General features: G+C 40.2%; 1 protein-coding gene across 11 annotated transcripts in view; it reads left to right on the forward strand.

Moving 5' to 3' along the window:
* Nucleotides 1-20,862, forward strand: part of cadps2 (Ca++-dependent secretion activator 2) — a 142,634-nt gene that overhangs the window by 106,479 nt on the left and 15,293 nt on the right. For 5 of the 11 annotated variants that reach the window (XM_028040865.1, XM_028040885.1, XM_028040905.1 and 2 more), the window contains 4 exons: nucleotides 7,507-7,521; nucleotides 10,975-11,049; nucleotides 11,418-11,501; nucleotides 11,655-11,687. In XM_028040865.1, coding sequence (XP_027896666.1) covers nucleotides 7,507-7,521; nucleotides 10,975-11,049; nucleotides 11,418-11,501; nucleotides 11,655-11,687 — 207 coding nt within the window. The remainder of the gene's footprint in view (nucleotides 1-7,506; nucleotides 7,522-10,974; nucleotides 11,050-11,417; nucleotides 11,502-11,654; nucleotides 11,688-20,862) is intronic. The other 6 variants (XM_028040875.1, XM_028040914.1, XM_028040951.1 and 3 more) reach the window with 4 other exon arrangements.

The following is a 20,862-nucleotide window of genomic DNA, read 5'->3' on the forward strand; positions in this document are numbered from 1 at the left end:
ATTGATGGACACCATGGAGAAACATTGTTGTGATGATGTACTGAAGGAGGAGTGTAGGAAAGGACGGGAGGTTCTTAAAGAAACGACGGCCAATTTCAAGATGTCAGACTGTGATCTAAAATGACATTGTGTGCCTGGAAAATACATATAAAGTACCTAATACCCTATAAAAGAGGTCACCATCTGAGTATCAGGAATTATTACTCAGATACATAAGGCTTTCTTTATATAAATAAGCACAGATGATTTAGTTATAAATAGAATGATACTGATATTTAGATATTGTTTCATAACATTGGTTTAATGTATTTTTAAATGGCTAAACCCACTGTATCTCTGGAGAGATGCAATTGGATGAATAGAATAGAATAGAAGTACTTTATTCATCCCAGCAGGGAAATTACTTCGCAGTTACAGCATAGAGACAAGACACAATAACAACGTCCGGGTGTTGAGTCTGGAGTTTGGCTGCGGTGGAGCTGATGACGTCACAGGCCACCGCTGCATCAGCTGATGGGGGAATGTAAACAGCGATCAAAATGGCGGACGTAAACTCCCTCGGTAAATAATACGGCTGCATTCCCACAGCCAGAAGTTCAATGTCCCGGCTACAAATCTGTTCCTTCACGTTAACATGACCGGGATTACACCACCTCTCACTCACATAAAGTGCAATCCCGCCGCCCCTCTTCTTCTGACTCTTGGAAAAGTCCCTGTCCCGCCCGCACCAAGGAAAATCCAGGGACCTCCACGCTGAGCGAGTGTCTCCGGAATAAGCGAGTGCAACCAGGTTTCCGTGAAGCAGAAGATACTGCACTGCCAGTACTCCTTCTGGGTCTTAACCAGCGCTGTGAGTTCGTCTGTCCTATTTCCCAAGACCTCAAGTTCCCCACAATAATCGCCAGTACCGCTGGCCTTAAATGCGCCGTCTCCTCTTCTCCCTCCGTTTAACTCCAGACCTGCAGCCCCGTCGTCTCCTCCGTAACTCCTCTGGGACCACAGGCCTGTCTCCGGGCAGCAGCAGAGGCTTACACAGCGCAATCAGCTGTTCACGCGAGTAAACAATGCCGCTACTCCATTCCGCGAGGTTCTCCGCAACCAAGAGTATAAAAAGTAGCAGAAGAACGCGGAGAACATCGACAGAACCACATCCAGCCATTGTAGAAAGCTTAACTGATGATCCATGGGTTCTTCAAGCACGGATCCTTAATCGGTTACAGCAAATATACACAGACAAACACACATGACAGGAGCTGCGTCTGCAGGCAGCCAGCTGCGCCGGCGCCATCTTGACCTATGGAATGGATGGATGGATGGATGGATGGATGGATCCATCCATCCCCCACATCACCCATGCTTATCCCTAGAGAGGTTGCTAGGGGTGCTGGTGCCTATCTCCAGCAGTCAACTGGAGGGCGAGAGGCGGGGTCACCCTGGACAGATCACCAGTCCATCAAAGGGAGCATGGTCACCATATTGGCTTAAATAGTAGCATAATATTAAATAATCACACTGAATCCAGTTTCTCGTTTTCTCTTTCTCTCCCTCTCCCTCTCTCTCTTTTTCTGTCACTTGCTGCTCACTCATGAATGCACATGACTGCAAACATTCAGTCTAATTTTTCAGTGAAGGATCTCTGAAGACACTCTTTTCTTTGTGTACCTTCGAAAGCTGGGCTTAGCCACATGTCCATTGGCCTTTTGTTCTTATTTGGCACTGGTTTTTCAAACCAGTGCCAAATTGGGGGCGCCAGCCCCCATCCTTTTGACACACATCTCAACACGCATACACACCTCCCTCTGCTTTTCACTGATATCTTCCTTGCTAGCTGCTGCCAACAAGGAGAATTCACTTCCGTCATCACAAATCCTGTTTTTATTACATGCATTTTTATGCTGAAGCTGAATTCTGATACTTTTGTTGTTTACTGACATTTTACGATTATTAATCAGTTAATTAGTTTTGAAGTTATGTTTTAGTATTCCATTTCATTTTGATATCATAATTCATTGTTTACTTGATTTGATCATTTACTTCAAAAAATTTTATGGCTTAGTATTTTAGTTGCAGTTTGGTAGTTTCAGTATATGGTTTATTGAATATTTTGTTAATAAATTCTCTTACTTTACAAAGAAGTAAGTTGTTTGTGCTATTTCTGGTGTATGCTTGTGGTGTTTGCGTTCCATAAGGTTGAATTGATTCCTTCATGAGATGAGAAGATAGAGCACATCACCCATTTCTAAAGTCCTTCCATTGGCTCCCTGTAGCTTAGAGCAGTGTTTCTCAACCCTGGTCCTCAAAGCACACTGTCCTACATGTTTTAGAGGTTTCCATGCTTTAATGTGCCTCATTCAACTGATTGCAGTTCAACAAACGCCTGTTAATCAGTCATCAATTGAAATCAGCTGAACTGAAGCAAGAAATACCTAAAACATGCAAGGCAGTGAGCCTTGAGGACCAAACACTGGCTTAGAGAACAGACTTTAAAGTACTGTTGTTAGTTTTTAAATCACTGAACAGTTTTGCACCACAATAGGTTAGATCTGCTGTATTAACCTTCTAGACCAGGGGTGCTCAAAGTCGGTCCTCTAGGGCCAGCATCCGGCATGTTTTAGTTCTCTCTCTGGTTTAATGCACCTGGATCAAATGATGGCTTGTTAGAAGGCCTAAGAAAACACTGACATGCTGAAAAGGTTGTTGGTACCACCAGGGAGAGAACTAAAACGTGCAGGATGCCAGCCCTCGAGGACCGACTTTGGGCACCCCTGTTCTAGACCTATCAGGTCTTCTGGTTCTGGCAGCTATTGAGACGTGCCTTGACGCCAGCCAGTTTGTGCACATTTGTCTCTACACATGCATAAGCTCAAAGTTTCACATGCACGAATCACGCCGGTTGCTCAGCTGTACAAGGACAACCAACTGTCGCCTCAACACACAAGTTCCAAAGGAAATGAATGGAGAGGAAAATTTCTATTAACTTTTAAAAACCTTCCTGAATATAAAAACCTGGAAAGCAGAGAATTTTTCAACATGTTTGGTTTGAGACAATTCAACTTTTATTTTTAAATGAAAGTGGCGGTTTGTGCCCAAAGCAACTGTCCATATAACCCCAAAATCTTCCAGTTGTTCCTCAAAATGTTTGCTATTTGTATGAGTAGTAGAGTAAGTTTCCATTACTTGCTGTTGAGTATGGGAAGACTACATGACCTGCTTTCTGCTGCTGCAAAAAACCCAAAAAACCAAATCAGATAATATCTTGCATTTTAATTGTATGGAGTGTGAGAGGAGGGGCTTACACAGCAGCATGCATATTTATATTTCAGGCTTACAAAGTTGGGCATAGTCATTAATCCTGAAGTGTGAGAGTGTGATTAATTTGATCAAAGTTTTTAGTCAATTGACAGCACTAGTTTTCATGCTCCTCTAGTCTGGAACAAACGTCCAGAAAACTGCTAAATAGTTAAAACACTGAGTTTCTTTAAATCAAAACTAAAAACCACCTGTTTATAGAGTAGCCTCGGACTCATAATAATTGGAACATTAATCAATACATTTGATATTGATTTGCTGCTTAATTTTTGGTTACTGCATTATGTTTTTATTGTGTGAATTTTGAACTTCCTTGTTGAATTGTGCTATGCAAATAAAATTGATTGGTTAGGTAGAAGCATTTTGGTCAGCACTAAAATCCTTTTATGCAGTTGAGTTTATTGAAGCATTGGTCAGCATCTACAACTGTCAGTGACTATTACTGAGAGCAAGGTGTTTACCGATTGGTTGTGATACTTCCATAGGCATAATAGTATACTGAAATCCTCAGTATACCCACTCAGTGTGGGTTGAAATCCTTTTTGCTTCTTTTCTAAATTAAACAAGGTGTCAGAAACATTTCTCACTATTTTCAGCTGCACATCTAAGATGATAATCTCCCAGCACATCCTAAAGGTAAAGAAAATATTCCCTACACAATGAGCAACAACAGCAGCCTGAACAGTCGAAACAACAAAGAATTGGTCTGTGCTGTTCTTTCAAGTCCATTTCTGACCCATCTGAATACTGCAGCTGAAAACAAGACTTCACTACAACTAGAGCAAATATTTCCACAAAATCCGTCTTGATTTTTAATGCAACAAAACTTTAGTTTGACATTGCATTTCAATACATGATTCAATTTGTCTGTATTAGGTTTATTCAGTTTAAAATGTCCACCATCTAAATAACCTTGACTGAACCTTCTCTGACTGAAAAATGAATAGGTCTAAGGAGCTTTCTAAAGAATAAATGCCTTTATCTGTCTTCTTTCAGCTTGTTTTACATGTTTGGTTTATAAAGACATCAGTGGGGGAGGCATCAGGATTCTAAATAACAAGTCACCAATGAATTCTCTTGCAGATAAATGTTGCATATCCTGCTCAGTGTTCCGGGTATTGAAGTAAATCACAGTTGAGATGAAATATTTGTGTCAAGGTGAAATACGTAATAAAAAATTATAAAAAAGGTTAAAATCTCCAACATAAAAATAGAGGAAGATGTTTCTGAACTCACAATGACCTCAAATAAAATAGAGTAGAGATGTTTGTATAGGGAGATTTTGTTCTTACAAGTGGGTTAGCTTAGCACAATTGGTACTTCAGTTTATCAAACTTATTTAATTAACATATTTTGGCATTATCAGAGCAGCTCTTTTATATTATATCTTTATGCATCTAAGTTTAAAAGTGACTGTCTGAAAATGGAAGCTGACATTGTGTTTTGTGATGCTGGTTGTTCCTGTTTTTCCTGATAGAACTTTTCACTGAGCTCAATAAATAGAAAATCTTTACACCCTGGATACTTAACTAAAGATCACACTGAACAATAAATGCTTCCACTGCAGACATAGGCCATAAATAATGAGAGCCGTTCAGTGGGGGAACTGTTTACTCGGTGTCTGTAGACAGCATAGTTGTGTGTGTTGCCGCTCTGGGCCTCCTGCTTTACTCTGGCTTATATATTTGGAGTCAGATGCATTCTAAATCTTCAAGTCCTACACAAAGACCTTCAAGTGGACGGTCTTAGAAACTCCTCCTTCAGGGGTCATCTAGAGCACTTGCTCAGCAGATGCCCACTTAGATTCATAGAGAAGCTGTAGCTCTACTCTGAGCTGCTCCAGAATAATCATCTTCTCATCATGTACCTAAGTTTCAGTGCAAGAGGCTGCTGAGGAGGAAGCTCAGTGCAGCTCTCAGGAATGAGAGGTGCAACAAATACTGTTAAACTGAAACCTTCAGCTTTTGTCTCAGCTGTTTCTTCACAACAATAGGTCTGTATTACATCTGCATCACAGTAGACACAGCACAGTCCAGGTTTTTAACCCAACTATAGGTCTACTGTTCCACTTGGGAGAACTTCTTCTTCTTTCCCTCCTGAGGGAGGCACGTCTTTCCACTGGAGTGACCCAGTGGAAAGATGGATTAGTGAATCAATGTGGTGTTCATCATCAACATGCAGCTTTCTGTCTATGTAGAGGTGGTTGCTTCAACCTGTATTTACAGGGATCAAGCTCTTGATTTTGCCAAGAGGCTGATTTCTATACACAGCAGTGAGGAGAAGAACGCTTCATCTTTGTGTGTGAAGCTCCATGTATTTATTTCTTTATTGTATCAACTCAGTTTCTTATTTGTGCAGGTAGTGTACAAGTTTATATGTTCAGTTTTGGAACCTCATACAACCATAAGCCAGCTCTGTCTACACGCAACCGATAGATTGCTTCAACATTTTAATGCACATGTGTTCTAGGCATTGTTTTTACTGCATATTTATCCAGTTATGTTATCTCTCCTCACAGTGTTTGTTCTAAACCTCATATGATTTTCACTACAAAGTGATATATAAATAGATTTAGTAAATGCAGCTGTACAATCTTTTTGTCTGCGTATTGATAACCTCAAGAAACCTAAAGTCACCTCTTTCAACGATTACCGGCCTGTGGCACTGACTCCCATCATGATGAAGTGCTTTGAAAGGCTGGTAAAAGAACACATCGTCTCCAGACTCCCCTCCACATTCGACCCGTTCCAGTTTGCCTACCGCCGAAACCGCTCCACTGAGGACGCTATCTCCTCCGCCCTACACCTGAGCCTGGCTCACCTGGAGGAGAAGAACACTCATGTGCGGATGTTGTTCCTGGACTTCAGCTCAGCGTTCAACACAATCATCCCACAGCATCTGGCAGGAAAACTGGAACACCTGGGCTTCAGCACCCCCCCTGCGCAACTGGCTGCTAGACTTCCTCACCGACAGACCTCAGTCAGTCCGGATCGGACAACACACCTCCGATGTCATCACCCTCAGCACAGGCTCCCCTCAGGGCTGCGTCCTGAGCCCTCTGCTGTTCACTCTGATGACACACGACTGCGTCCCCAGGTTCGCCACCAACCACATCGTGAAGTTCGCGGACGACACAACAGTGGTGGGCCTCATCAGAGACGACAACGACCTGGACTACAGAGAGGAGGTGGAGCAGCTGGTGGACTGGTGCAGAGACAACAGCCTGATCCTGAACGTTGACAAGATGAAGGAGATGATCGTCGACTTCAGGAAGAACCGGCCCAGCCACGCTCCACTGCTCATCAACAGCTCGGCTGTGGAGGTGGTCAGCAGCACCAAATTCCTGGGGGTGCACATCACTAACGACCTCACCTGGACTGTGAACACCACGTCTCTGGCCAAGAGGGCACAGAAACGTTTGTATTTCCTGCGGAGGATGAGAAGAGCACACCTGCCCCCGCCCATCCTCAAGACGTTCTACAGAAGCACCATAGAGAGCATTCTGACCAGCTGCCTCTCTGTGTGGTGTGGAAGCTGCAGCGCCTCCGACTGGAAGAACGTGAGGAGAGTGGTGCGGACAGCAGAAAGGATCATCGGGGCCCCCCTTCCCTCCATTCAGGACATTTCATCCCAGCGCTGCGTGTCCCGAGGCCGAAACATCATCAGTGACCCCTCACACCCCCGCCATGGACTGTTCTCCCTGCTGCCCTCTGGAAAGAGGTTCCGCAGCATCCGGTGCAGGACCACCAGGTTCCGAAACAGCTTTTTCCCACTTGCCATCAGACTGCTGAACTCTTAACTGGACTGCACTTAAAATCTGGTCTCCACTTTATACCTTGCACATGTACAGAGCTAAATAACTTATATTTTACTGTCATTACTGCACTTTATATTCTATATTTATATTTATATTCATATTTTATACTGTATTTTATTTTATTCTGGAGTAACCTCACAACATTGAAAGCTCGAAACATTGTCCTGAGCCATATGCAACGAAATTTCGTTCTGTATTCACCCTGTGCATGCAAAATGACAATAAAGTCAGTCTAAGTCTAAGATAAGCAAATTAAACAGATTTGCACACTACTTTTTATTTTATATGTTGCATTATTGCTCACTGTGTCATCTTTTGTTTGTTTCATGTTCTCCTATGCCCATGCCCATCTGTCCTGGACATTATTGCTTGACTTCCAGATTGACATACAATGGGTAAGTCACTCCATCCCCTCATGCCCTATTCTCTTCATACCCATCCCACATTCTAAAATGGAGTTTTGAAATCTTATCTGCTCTGTGTCATTACCAAAATTTTTTGTTTTTTTCTCAATGCCCCTTTTTAAACTGACATGTTTGCATTAACAGCACTTTAAGGTCAGGTCACTGGCCTTGTTGTCCTTTTTGTTCATATATTGTAATATTGTGTTACTGTGGACACACATTAAATATGATGAAACTACCAAAACTAAGAAGATAAAAAGATTTAATTAGGATATCTCAAACCTAAAAACCATTGTTGAACGGATCACCGTCATCTAAAGACCATTTGGTTTCTAACTGACAAATTGGATATTTTAGAAGTTTGTTTTGTCAGGGGTGTGTATTGTTTCACTATTGCCATTTGGACAACATTCTTTATAACTTAATAATCATTCTACTCAACTGTTTTTTTTGACAATAAATCCACTTTATTTTTTATACAAAATTGATGGTTTTACGTTCAATTTCTGATCATGGTAAACTTACAGTATATGGTGCATGTCCATTTCTATCCATCCTTCCATCCACTAGATGAAGTCAAAAGGACCAGATAATCTGCAAAACGTAGATACCAAAATGGATCCCCTCAATGCTTTGGCTGCACCTACAAATTCTGTTCATAAAAGTTATGAACAGAATCTGTGACAAAGGCCAGCGTTGGTGGAATCCACCTCTATCTCCACTGGAAACAAGCCCGACTCACTGCCAGCCACACAGACCAAGCTCCTACACCGGTCATACAGGGACCTCACAGCCCATATCAAAGGGCCCGTACTCCCATACTCCCATTGCACCCCGCACAGGGTTCCCCAAGGGACACGGTCAAACACCTTCTCAAAGTCCATAAAGCACATGTAGACTCTAACGCATCCTCCAAGACCAAGGTGAGGGTGTGGAGCTGGTCCAGTGTTGCACGGTCAGGACGAAAACCACACTGTTCTTCCTCAATCTGAGGTCAGACTATCTGATGGATCCTCCTCTCCAGAACCCCTGAATAGATCTTAGCATGCAACCTGTGATCTCTCTGTAGTTCGAACACACTCTGCAGTCCCCTTTTTTAATTAGGGGACTACGGGGGAACTTGTCATAAGCCACACATTTTCAGTCTGAAAGCAGGACTTTGTTCTCAAAACTTGTATTGCTTGTACTCAAGACTTTTGCTCTCTTTCAAATATTTAGTGTTTTCTCAAACCTTTCTCCTCACGCTCAGAACTTCTCTCTGCTCAGCAGTTGCTATCATATGGGTTCTACTACAATCGATAGTAGCCACACAGGCACACACTGAAGGAAACCTTTGCACCCAAAGTAACCCTTTCATTCTATTGGCTGAGAGGTTGCCATGCAATGGTACTTTTTGTTTCTCAAGAGAGCAGAAAAAAAATTTGCAAGTGAACAGAGAAGTTTGAGTGGAAATTTGATCCGAGTGGAGAGAAGAGGAAACACATTTGAGAAGGTACAGAGAATATTTGAAAGAGTGCAGAAATTTTGAGCATAAGCATTACAAGTTTTTAGAATAAAGACGTGAAGTCCTGCTTTCATGTGTGCTCTCGTCTAATGGCACTAAAATTCCCCCATAGGTACCACCACACTGGTCTCCCAATCAAGGGGAACTTACCCCAACATCCACATAAACTAGCACAGCCCTACAACATCCAGAGCCTTAAGAAACTCGGGTAAATCTCATCCACTCCCGGGGCCTTGCCACTCAGGAACTCCTTAAGCACCTCAGTGACCTCATCCCCAGAGATTGGCCAGCCCGACCCGGAGTTCCCAGGCTTCGCTTCCTCAATGGAAGGCATGTAGGTGGGATTGAGGAGATCTTCAAAATATTCTGCCCACCTACTCATTACATCCCAAGTCGAGATCAGTAGCACACCATCCCCACTACAAACAGTGATGGTGGTGTCATCAGCACTCTGTGTTATACATCTGATTTAATTGTTTGCTGAAACACGTCTGTGACCATGAGATGGGGTGTCTCAGTGAGATTTCATGTCTGGATATTGTTCAACCTAGAAAAATTAAAGAACACAAAAAATTGACTAAAAGATTAACAAAATTTAGATATTCTTGACACAGTGTAAGTTAATTTGGAAGTTATGTATTAGTTCAGACATGTACTTTCTTCCTTTTTATTTTGTCAAAGATAGTGTGCACCTAAAAGATTTAGGTGCACACTATCCGTAGCGAGATTAAATTTTCTTTTTTATATATATTAAAAATACAAACAAAGCAAAGATTTTTATATTTACAAAAAGACAAAGTAAACTTGTGCAGAACATCTAATCAATTGATAAAACTAAATTATTTAACATTTTTGTTTGCCAAGCTGAAATTTCCAGTACACCTAGCATAAATGTCTCTATGAATTCCTCTGTTGGACTTTGAAACCAAACTGTAAGTGTCCAAAGGCAACATTGGTGGCTGAACTGCTGCAGGTCAGTAGCATCATAAACGTTTCGGCATGGCAGCATTTGGCAAACATTCCATGGGTCCAGCACACGTACTCAACTCTGCTGCTCAACCAACACATCAGCAGTTCCTACAGATGTGGCACCATTCTGCTTTCCAACAGAATGAGATGTATTGCAAAGAAGCATTGTTCCAACAAGAAAATAACCTACCAGATTTTCCTTACCTTTTCTGCTAAGTTATTTAAATTACATCAGTAATCAATAACCTAGTTGCTGTAGTGGGAAAGAGAATGTAGTTGTTAAGACTAGAAGAAAAAAGTAAGCTTGGCAAAAAAAAAAAGAGGTAAATTGAAAGAAAACTGCTATTTTGCAGACTCGTGGATAAGCAGGAGGAGCTAAATTTGGCTGTGACCTCCCCAGATCTGCGGCTTGTCATCGATCTATGTGCTTTGTTGATTGAAATTTTTAATTTGGGTGCTCTTTAGACGGCCAGTGAAAAGGCATTGTTGGCAAGAGACGAACTCCCCTTCTGCCGCTGCCATTCAGCTCTGGGCCTTTTTTTCTCTTCTTCCTTCAAGGGAAAAGGTGCCATGAATATTTTTTCAGGGGGCTGGGGATCGCGGCAAACAAGACATGAAATGGCGGATTAATTGAATCTCGTGTGAGCCTTTGGTCCTTGCTGCTAGACCGGTGCTTTAAAAGAATACAAGGCTGCTCTAATTGTGCAGAGACACAGAAGTAGTATCCTTCAGATTCCTTTGCTTTTCCTGTGTGGATGGGAATTTGATTTAGCAGCAAAAGGCATCTTATTACCTGCTTAACTCTGCAGTGTTACACCGTTGGGAAGGTTTTTAACGGCACTCCTAAGATGCCCTCCACAATGCTTCTGTGGGGGGCATCTATCTTATTTTAGAAAAAAAAAACTGTCATTGTTTTTGTCGTTTCCATGTCTCCCCCCTCCACGAATATGATGCCTCCCTGGTAACCACAGCAACAGTACCACTCCAAAATTGATGTTCTGATTGATGACACGTTCAAAGAAATGATCTTCTCCCTCACATCAAAGGTACTTTCATCCTTGATTCTGTTGTATTGTTCATAAGAATTTTGTTGCACATTACCTTTCTTTTCTTTTCTCGTCTTGCATGAACAAAAAATATTTATCTTTGACATTGTATTATTTAGAATTGACAGTTAATATTGTACTGCTTGTGATATTGTGTTAGAAGTGAGTTTCTATATTTCATAGGGGGACTTTTTTTTTTGTTTGACTTTATTTACAATTAATAAAGAATTTAATCTTTTCTTAGTAAAATTCCAAATTATTGGAGTTGAGAAATGTGTATTTAATAAAAAATGACACTGAAGCATGTTCAAATTATAATATAGTAACTTCATGAAACAAATCTTATTTGTTGTGTTCTGTGTCTGCAGTGTACTGCTGTTTTAGAAAGCGTCCTCTCCAAGCTGTCCAGATACGATGAAGGAACGTTCTTCTCCTCCATCCTCTCTTTCACAGTGAGAACCACAAACATGCAGCCTCTTTGTTTTAGATAGCCACATGGGCAGCGTTTCATTTGTTGGAAACTAGATCTTTACAGCTGGGCTTCAGTGTGATGATTCTTCTCCTTTCTCTTCTCATCCCACTGCTCCCCTTCTCCCTCCTAAAAGGTGAAAGCAGCAGCCAAATATGTGGAGGTTTCTGTGAGTCTCCTGCTCTGCCCTCTGTTTTATTGTCCACCCTGTCTGTCATCTCATTGTGCTTCTACCTGCATTCTTCTAATTAGAATGTTTGGTGGGAACTGAGTGGCTGATTTTCTCTTTGAGTCGGGGTGTTCAACACTTTGTGAATCTGATTCCATCCTCACTTTGTCTTTGATATAATCAGAATGTAGACTGGCTATCTTCTAGACATTTTCAGCAGACTGGTTGCTGTTTCATATATTTTTAGCTCAACTCAGCCACTTGTCTTTGACTCAAACTGGCCCTTCACTCAGTGAGTGTCGTGTTTGAACATACCAACTGCATTGCCAATAAAAAGTTTTCACCCCTCTGAATATTTTACACTTTTTATATTGTTTTTCAAATCAATCATTATCAACTTAATTTTGCTTTTTTTTTTTGTTAATTTTCTTTTTCTTTTTTTTAACAAAAAGTTTCAAAGTGAAAACTGGTTTCTACAAAAATGACAAATAAAAACATCAAGCATAAAGTCATATTTTAATTTATTTTATTCTTCTCTTATAAAATGTCTGTGCCTGAAAAAGCACTATAAAAATTTGATGTATTAATATTAATATTATTGCACATATAATACAATAACAGATTGCATAAATATTCACCCCCATCCAGTCAGTAGATGCAAATTCAGCCCTTTTTAAGTTCTGCCACAAATGTTCTGTTGGGTCGGTGCTTGGGCTTTCTCTGGGCCACTCCAGAACCTCTACCTTCTTGTCTTCAAACATCTCTGTGTAGCTTTTAGCTGGATGCTTCGGCTTGTTGTCTTGCTGGAAAATAGATTTTATTTTCTATCTTTACAATCTTTCGGGCGCCTGTTGCTGAGAAGCATCCCCACAGCATGATGCTGCCACCACCATGCTTCATAGTAGGGATGGTGTGTTTGGCGGTCAAAAAGCTCCAGCAAAAAGTTTCTTTCACCTGACCATGGAGTCTCCTACATGGATTCTCTCAAACTCTAGTCCAGCCTTGATATCCAGGGGATGTTTAATGTCCATTCCTTGACTTATACTTTTAATATTTCTTATGTTTTGCTTGGAATGTTCTTTAGTCCTCATGTTGTCAATGTACTCAGGAATACTGATGAACCAGTGAGTGTCCCTTTCAGAACCAGCTGTTGTTTGTACTACAATTGTGAGGTGATGGTTGCAACAGTGGTAGGAGTTCGTGAAACGTCTTTTTTTTTCTTAATTGGCAATATTTTCCAGTAATCAGTTTTCACTTTGATGTTGATTTGAGTGGATTGTGTCATTTTTTTGGCCAAAAAGCAAAAGTTTGTTAATCATGATTGATTTGTAAAAGCAATAAAAGGGTTAAATATCCAAGAGGGTGAATACTTTTCATAGACACTGTACAGCTGTATTTCTAGAAACGGGCTCATCATTACTCTTGGTAATGGTAGACATTTAACCCAGAAAAGGTTTTGATAGGAAAGTAACACTTTTTTATTTTCTGCAAAGCTTTTGTTGGATTTTACAAATAGTTTGAATTCTAATTTTTTCCAGAAGCATAATTCAGTCTTGATACCTGGCACGCTTTTGTTTTATTTATTTTTTTTAACAATATTTAAACACAAAATGTGTGAGCTTGGACTAACTGAAGCTTGGTCTTAATGAACCTCTGAAGTCTGAACTTGGATCTGGAAGTGATGGTTGCCGTAATAACACCAGAAACCCAGCAGGATTTCTTAACTGTTGTGTGAAATAACCAGGCTGTGACGACTAATGCAAGCTGATAATAAGTTATTTCGTCCAATAATTTGTGTAGTTCTGTGTGTGCAGCAGTTTTTAAGAAACACAAAGTGAGATGCATGTATTACTGCAGCCATCACATCTGTTATGTGCAAGGCAGCCATGTCAGGTTTAGTCAGTTTGCAAGTGAAGAACCTTTGAGTTTCCAAGTCAAAATCTGAACCTACTATGATTTTTTGAACGTCAAATTCTTAAATTCCAGCTTGGAAATACAAATCTAGTTCATCGTAACTACTTAGATACTATTGGACTATATTGTAATAAAAGCCTACAATCAAATAAAATGTATGAAAGCCCCTGCATGTAGCTACTTTAAAAGCCTTTAATTTTTAGCACCTAGTAAAGATTTATTAGGGTTTGAGGACACAGTTAATGTTGCACAGTTCATAATTTTGAAGTTGAATTCTGCCAGAACAATAATAGAACTTTGATAGTAGTAGTGGAGTAATAGCATTGTGGAATAAAGCAGAATAGAATCAATCTGTTTACTATAAACATGTTAAACATGTTTGGTTGCACTTTGTTTCACTGCAACTATAAAATAAAATTCAATTTTTATTTACAAGATAGAAGAAGCAAGCAATAAAAGTAGATGGAAACATAAACCATTCAATATTTTCTAGCTGCTACGTGGTCATAATTAAAGTAACACTGCATTGATGTTGGTTAGTATATTTTAAGCCATAGTCTCTAAATATCAAATGTGGGAAAGTAGAGCATCAAGAGACAAAACCTGAGCTGAAGAGTGGCAGCACAACCTGCGACCCCCAGCCTACTCCTCCCCCCTGCCCCTCCTAATGCTCTCTGGTTCCCATCCAGACTTCCTTCCCAACCGTCTCCTCCCATGAAATTATAGTGTAACACCTACCTTGGCCTGTTGGTCTTTTGTATGGAGGAAACCTGAAGCAGGTAAGCCTCTTTGGGAATAAAGAAGGTGAAGTCTCTGAGACCCCTCACTGTGCTGCACCACCTCCTTTGTCACGAAAAGAACAAGCTGTCTGCATTTTACTTTTCACTACATTATAATACATTCCTTCCTATTATTTTCTTAAAAATGAAATCCCCATATCATTTTATTCTGATCTCATTAGCATTAAACAGCAGCGTAGTTTGCAGCTCTGAAGCAGTTTAACTTTGATGGCACATTCTTGACTGGTAATGAATACAAAAAAAAACAAACAAAAAAAAAAACTCTGCACATGAGAAGCAGCATATCGACAACATAAAAACACAACCCATGTTGAAGAGGTAGAGCAATAGCATTATTGAATAAATCAGAATATAATCTGTATTTTATTCTAGAATTGCACCGCAGACCGGTAAAAATTGTTTTTGCTTTGAACAACTAGTCCTTCTTGTTTTGTATACTGTATAGTAGAACTGATTTTTGGCAATATTTTTCAGATTTTACTATTTTGTTGTGATGCTTAACCATAGCAACAGGGTGGTTTGCAACAGGAAGCAGCTGATTAACAGCTGACTTATTACCACAGCTGAAACCAGAAATCCCAAAGGAGATGAATAGGAGACAGAACAGGAACAAAGATGAGAGCAGAAGAAAGCTCAAGTCATATGAATTAACAACAACTTTTACGTCCCTTTTTGGAGTCAATAAAGTATTTTTGAATTTGAATTTGAATCTATCATAATTTGTAATGTGAGATTGTTAACTTCAAGCCCTGACAAGTACAAAGAATGTAGGAAATTCAGCATCATGTTATACTGACACATGGCTTCAATTCAATTAAAATTCAAAGTTCAAATTCAAAAATGCTTTATTAATCCCAAAAGGAAATTAATTAATTTAGATACTTCAAAGAGTAATTAAAGATGGTTATGGCTGTTGGCAGGAAAGATCTTCTGCAACAGTCTGTACTGCATGGAATCTGAAGTAGCTTCTGACTAAAGATGCTCAGTATCGTAATGAGAATGGTCAGGGTTGTCCATAATTTTCTTGGTCCTATGAAGAATCCTTCTTTGCATAATTATCTCCAGATGTTCCATAGTCGTCCCCAGAACAGAACCAGCCTTCTTTATCAGGCTGTTGAGCCTTTTTAGGTCTCTGGCTCTGATGTAAGCAAACAAGCACATATCAGGACCCCCTGCAGTCTGCTTGTTGCCGTGACATCAGCATTGATGATGCCATCATACACCTGCTTCAACAAACCCACTGTCCTCTGGACAAAGCAGGCAGCACTGTGAGGATCATGTTCTTTTATTTCTCCAGTGCAACTAACACAATTCAGCCTGAGTTGCTGATGTTTTCTGAATTTCAAAATATACCAGGTAACCACAAAATTCAAAAAGCAGAAATTCTGCTATCAATCATCCAATACGTGCACATCTTCAACATCCTCGACCGACCATATGGACAGACACACGATCTTCCATTCCCCCAGGAATCCATTGTGTATCTAGATGTGTATGTCCCATTGGGGCAAGAGGGCTCTCCTTTGCCCAGTCTTCTCATCAAGAAAATTTCTTTGAGAGACCAGCTGACCAGATACATTATTTGCAACTCAGAAGATATGCACAGAGACGCTCCAAAATATTAACAAGTCAGCCCAGGACAGAGAGCAGAAGCAGGGTAGATACGGGAGGGAGAGCAGGAAGATATTATGTTATAATATTATTCATTCATCAAAGACATACCTGGAGTCTTTGATTTTGTCTTGCATGTTCCTTTAAATCTCCCACAGCAACTATTTGGGCTGATTAAACACTTGCCCTCACCAACCCCTGCCTTTTTGTCCTCCTCAGAGCTGCAGTCTTCAGTCAAGTCTCCACCTCACAAAGCATCTTTCTCCTCTCCTCCCTTACTCAGCTCCTCAGACTAGCAGCAACAGAAATTAACAAACACCTGTGCATCTGCTGAGCTCATCATAGGAACTACTTCTTAGTCCAAAGCTTAAAATGGTTGTAAATGGTATAATAGAGGAGCACTGTAGTGACGAAGGTGCAGTGTCAGAACGACCAAGAGCTTCTTAAGGAGACGGAGGCCAATTCTTTAAGTTTAATATATGCAGGAGTTTTATCATGGCTGAAGGTAACATAGTACTTGACGATCACAATAGTTTCAGTTTTAGGTTGCATCTTTCTTCATGTGTTTACAGTGAATATTACCTCAGTATATTTTAGGACTGAAACGATTCCTCGAATGATTCGAGTACCTCGATTATTAAAATTCTTTGAGGAGAATATATCTGCCTCGAAGCTTTGCTAAATTATGTTTTATTATTTAGCACACTGTGTTCTGGCCGGGTCATTATTTGCGTTGTGCAGTGCTCTTACTTCAGCCTGAGTTGTTGACAAAAGCTAAGTGTTAGCAGCATAACATCCAATTTTCAAGTTCGGCCTGGGAGGATTTTACTGATTCATGATAATGTCTGGGTTTTTGACATTTTTTGGTGGGACCAATAAGCATCCTTTAAATGACGGGAGTGATGCTTGGAGTACGGCAGCTTTTCTCTTCCCGGAGCTGAAGAGAAGTCTGGGGACTCTGGGTCGGGCTCTCCATAGTCGGTAGATGAGTTCATGTGTGTGACGAATGCAGGAGTCAAATCCCGTCACTAACATGAACACAAAAGCTATAAATGTCTGGGCAAGGTGAGAGGTCATCTGTTAAACTCACTGAAGATGAATACATAAACCAAAAGCTGGAGTATGGACATATTTTACAAGCGTATTTGTGAGCTTGCCTGCCCCTGCCAGTTTAACAGAAGCTTTAAGCCCAGGTGTGGAAGGGAATAAACTGCATCAAAAACCCGCCGACTAGGAGGGACCAAAGCCGAGGTTTGCCAAGAAATGGCGTGTTGCCAGAAAAAGGACAAGCAGTTCCCTATCAAAGGTGCTATACTTTTTTTCGGCATTCTGGAGTTTCCTATTAAAAAAAGCGCGGGGTTGCCAGGCACCATCCACCCATTGCTCACAAACTGCCCCAACTGCATAATCAGAGGCATCAGTTGTTAGAGCCACAGGAGTCACTGGAGATGGATGGGCCAAGAGCACAGCATTGGCCAAAGCCTTTTTGGTATCATCGAACGCCTGCACCCTCTCAGGGGTTCACTCTATCTGCTGGTTTGTCCCCCTCAGGTGGACAGTTTGGTAGCAGAGACTCTCTTTTAGTTTCAACCCCTGTTCCTGTGAAAAGAAGCCGTGGTGGCCGACTTAATAAACATCCTAGTTGTTACCATTAGGTATTTCAATTGTTTTGTTTGTTGCTGCTGTTTAGTTTTTCCTTTGTGTGTGTTTTCTTTTATGTACTTGTGATATTGTTTCGAATAGAATAGAATAGAATAGAAGTACTTTATTCATCCCAGCAGGGAAATTATTTCGCAGTTACAGCATAGAGACAAGACACACAACATCCACCACTGAGTAGCAACGTAGACAAGATATAATAAGAATAAAATATGACATGCTGTCAATATAAAAAGCAGCTTAGGCATATACAATGTATATATTTCACACCCGAATGTATACTCTTATTGTGAAGGGGAGAAGGTGATATGAGAAGACACCAACCATTGTCCTACATTCAATTTTTGGTTTTGAGTGGAAGACATTGAGAATAAAACAAGACTCAAATTATTATTTGTCTTTTTCTGCTGATTTCCACAAATTGAATATAATTTCAGATTGTTGTACAACTTTTTTTCAGGTTAACTTAGAAAGTGAGCTATTAGTGTTACGAGTTAATTTTCTAAACTACAGAAAAGTAATTCTTAGGGATGCTCAAACGTGAAAAAGTGGACTGATGTTGATATGCGATAGTAATACTGCTGTTATGTTAGATTTACCAATGTTTTATTTTATCTTTTTTTAGCCGACTACTCGATTAATTGTAAGAATAATCGATAGATTACTCGATTACTAAACTATTTGTTTACAACAGCCCTAGTATATTTTAGAACAAGAAATTATAGTTTTTAGTTGCAGTAACCTTTGAACATGAAGACAACATCCACCTGGCAGAAATTAAATAAGGTTGAGCATGTGGCACTATGCAATTACCAGGTATTTTCACTGCTCTCCTCTTCTGAAAACTAGTCATTATTCAAAGCCCTCTTCCTCCTCCTGCCACTTCACTGCTTTATCCCTCCATGTCTTTATTGAACAGGAATGTTTCTGCACGGAGTTTCTTTGTATGTCAAATGTTGATGAGTGCCTGGGTGTCCTTTATCCGGATGCAGAGGGAATTACTGGTGTTTAGCTTCACTTGAAGAACACACGAAGCAGACAAGACAAGTTAACAGTGCAGAGGAGGACAAAGGATCAGGCTTATTAGTATAATATGTGCACTGCACAGATGTCTTCATTATTCAATTTATATTTAGAATAGTAGCCAATTTATTGTAGTCCAACATCATTGACTGAACCTGATCTGAGCTCCACTGTTCAGGTTGTCTGTGTGTGAAAATATGAGCATACCGCATATGGACTTAGCAACAGCTTAAACTCTGGCAAATCAGCTGGGTAGAGCTGAAAAACTACAGCATGCACACACGCACTCACACCCCACACACATGCACATATATATATAGTGACAAAAATATTGAACCTATTCACTATATACTGTATATACAGTATATACTATGTATATATATATATATATATATATATATATATATATATATATATATAATTTTTTAAAATTCCAAATAAGAGACACATCCAATTTGCAAAATAAGAATAAAACCTGCTATAGTCAACCATAAAAAAACAACCATGGAAACATGCCAAAGACCAAGCTTACATAGAGCCTCTGCAGTTGTCCAAATTAATTCCCCAACACTGGACACAATCACACCGATAAAATGAAACAAGCTACAATATGTTTTTAAATGAGACCTACCTTATGTAAAGAGAAACTCACTCCAACGACTTTTCTGGGACACAGAAAGGTTAAATAATCCACCTCCTTTATGCTAATACTGCTCGCCATAGCACCTACTCAGTCTACGCCAAACCACGCCCACACACACTTGAGCTCGAGAAAAGTCCATCCTGATTGGATGAATCCTGTGGCCACGGGCTGGTCCTGGGCTGACCAAAATTAGCCCCAAGGAGCCCCAAATGTTTTTTTTAAGTTCTTTGAGATGACATTTGTCAAGAAAAGGTACATAAATAAACTGAATTGAATTGAATTGGCACCTTTGGCTGTGTAGGTGTTGCAACCTCCTAAACAGCAAAGATGTTATCTGGCACAGAGATTAGCAAAATAAAAATGAATAATAGCAACAGAACAGTGAAAGTTAGGGTATGTAAGTTTTATTTTAAAAAATATGCTTTTTACATATTTGCTAAAATTGTCACAATGTTGTGACAGTATAATATGAGACAGAAAAGATTGATCTCCTCTGCCTTCTCCCAGTGAAATCTACAGAAATATACAACTGTCAGAAACAACCAATCAGAGCGCTGTCAGTCACTCTTGTGTACTGCTCACACCCTCACCGCAATAAAGCCTGTCAGGATTGCTAAGGCTAGTTGGCATGGCCACCGATGATGATGGATAAACAGTTTTCCTGGAACATTAAGTTGTTTTTCTGCAACTAGCACAATGAGCAGTGAGTACATGAGATTGAGTGACAGCGCGAAGACCCTCCTCCTGGCTCTGATTGGTCAGGAGCGGTGCATTTTGTTCAGGGAAGAGATCAATCTTTTCACAGATTATATGTCTAATAAACTGTCATGACATGGTGATAGTTTTAACAAGTACATAAAAGCTTATTTACAACAATTTTTGAAGTTACATGCCACAACTTTAATGTTAACAAAAGCAGGTATTTATTTAACAATTATGGCAATCCAGCAAATTCCACAACAAAAAATTAGGTAAACTTTGCGCTCCACAGTCTCCAAGTCTAAAACAACAAACAAAACACTCCCTTCTAACTAAAAAAATAAAACACAGCTCCATCTACAATAAGACAACAAAAAAGTACAGTGCCTGATCTCCATATCAAACCACAAGACAGAAGAAAAAGAGAGTGGAACAGAAATGGCAGAGAATTCCTACTGGCTTCCACTGTAAACTGACACACTTGCCTCTTAAATGTTCACATTTACTCAAAAAGAAATCATGGCAAGCTGCTCACGTCTACAGCAGTTCCAGACAAGATCACTGCAGCTCAAGGACCAGGGAAGAGGTGGTGGGCTCTTTGAGATGAATGAAGAACAGCAGCACATCTCACCTGTCGCAGTAAGGCAAACCTGCTACAAAGAAGAAGAAAGAACTCTCACATAAGGAGAGCTGATGGAGGTCAGGGACTGGAACAGTGGGCAGGTGCCAAGTTCTGCTGCAAAGTGAAATCAGCATTTCAATAAAGCTTGTCACAAATAGCAAGCACAAAAAGCAAAAATTTCCTTGTGGATGACTGATTTGACTG

Source organism: Xiphophorus couchianus, chromosome 2 (assembly GCF_001444195.1).
Source record: "Xiphophorus couchianus chromosome 2, X_couchianus-1.0, whole genome shotgun sequence".
Lineage (NCBI taxonomy): Eukaryota > Metazoa > Chordata > Actinopteri > Cyprinodontiformes > Poeciliidae > Xiphophorus > Xiphophorus couchianus.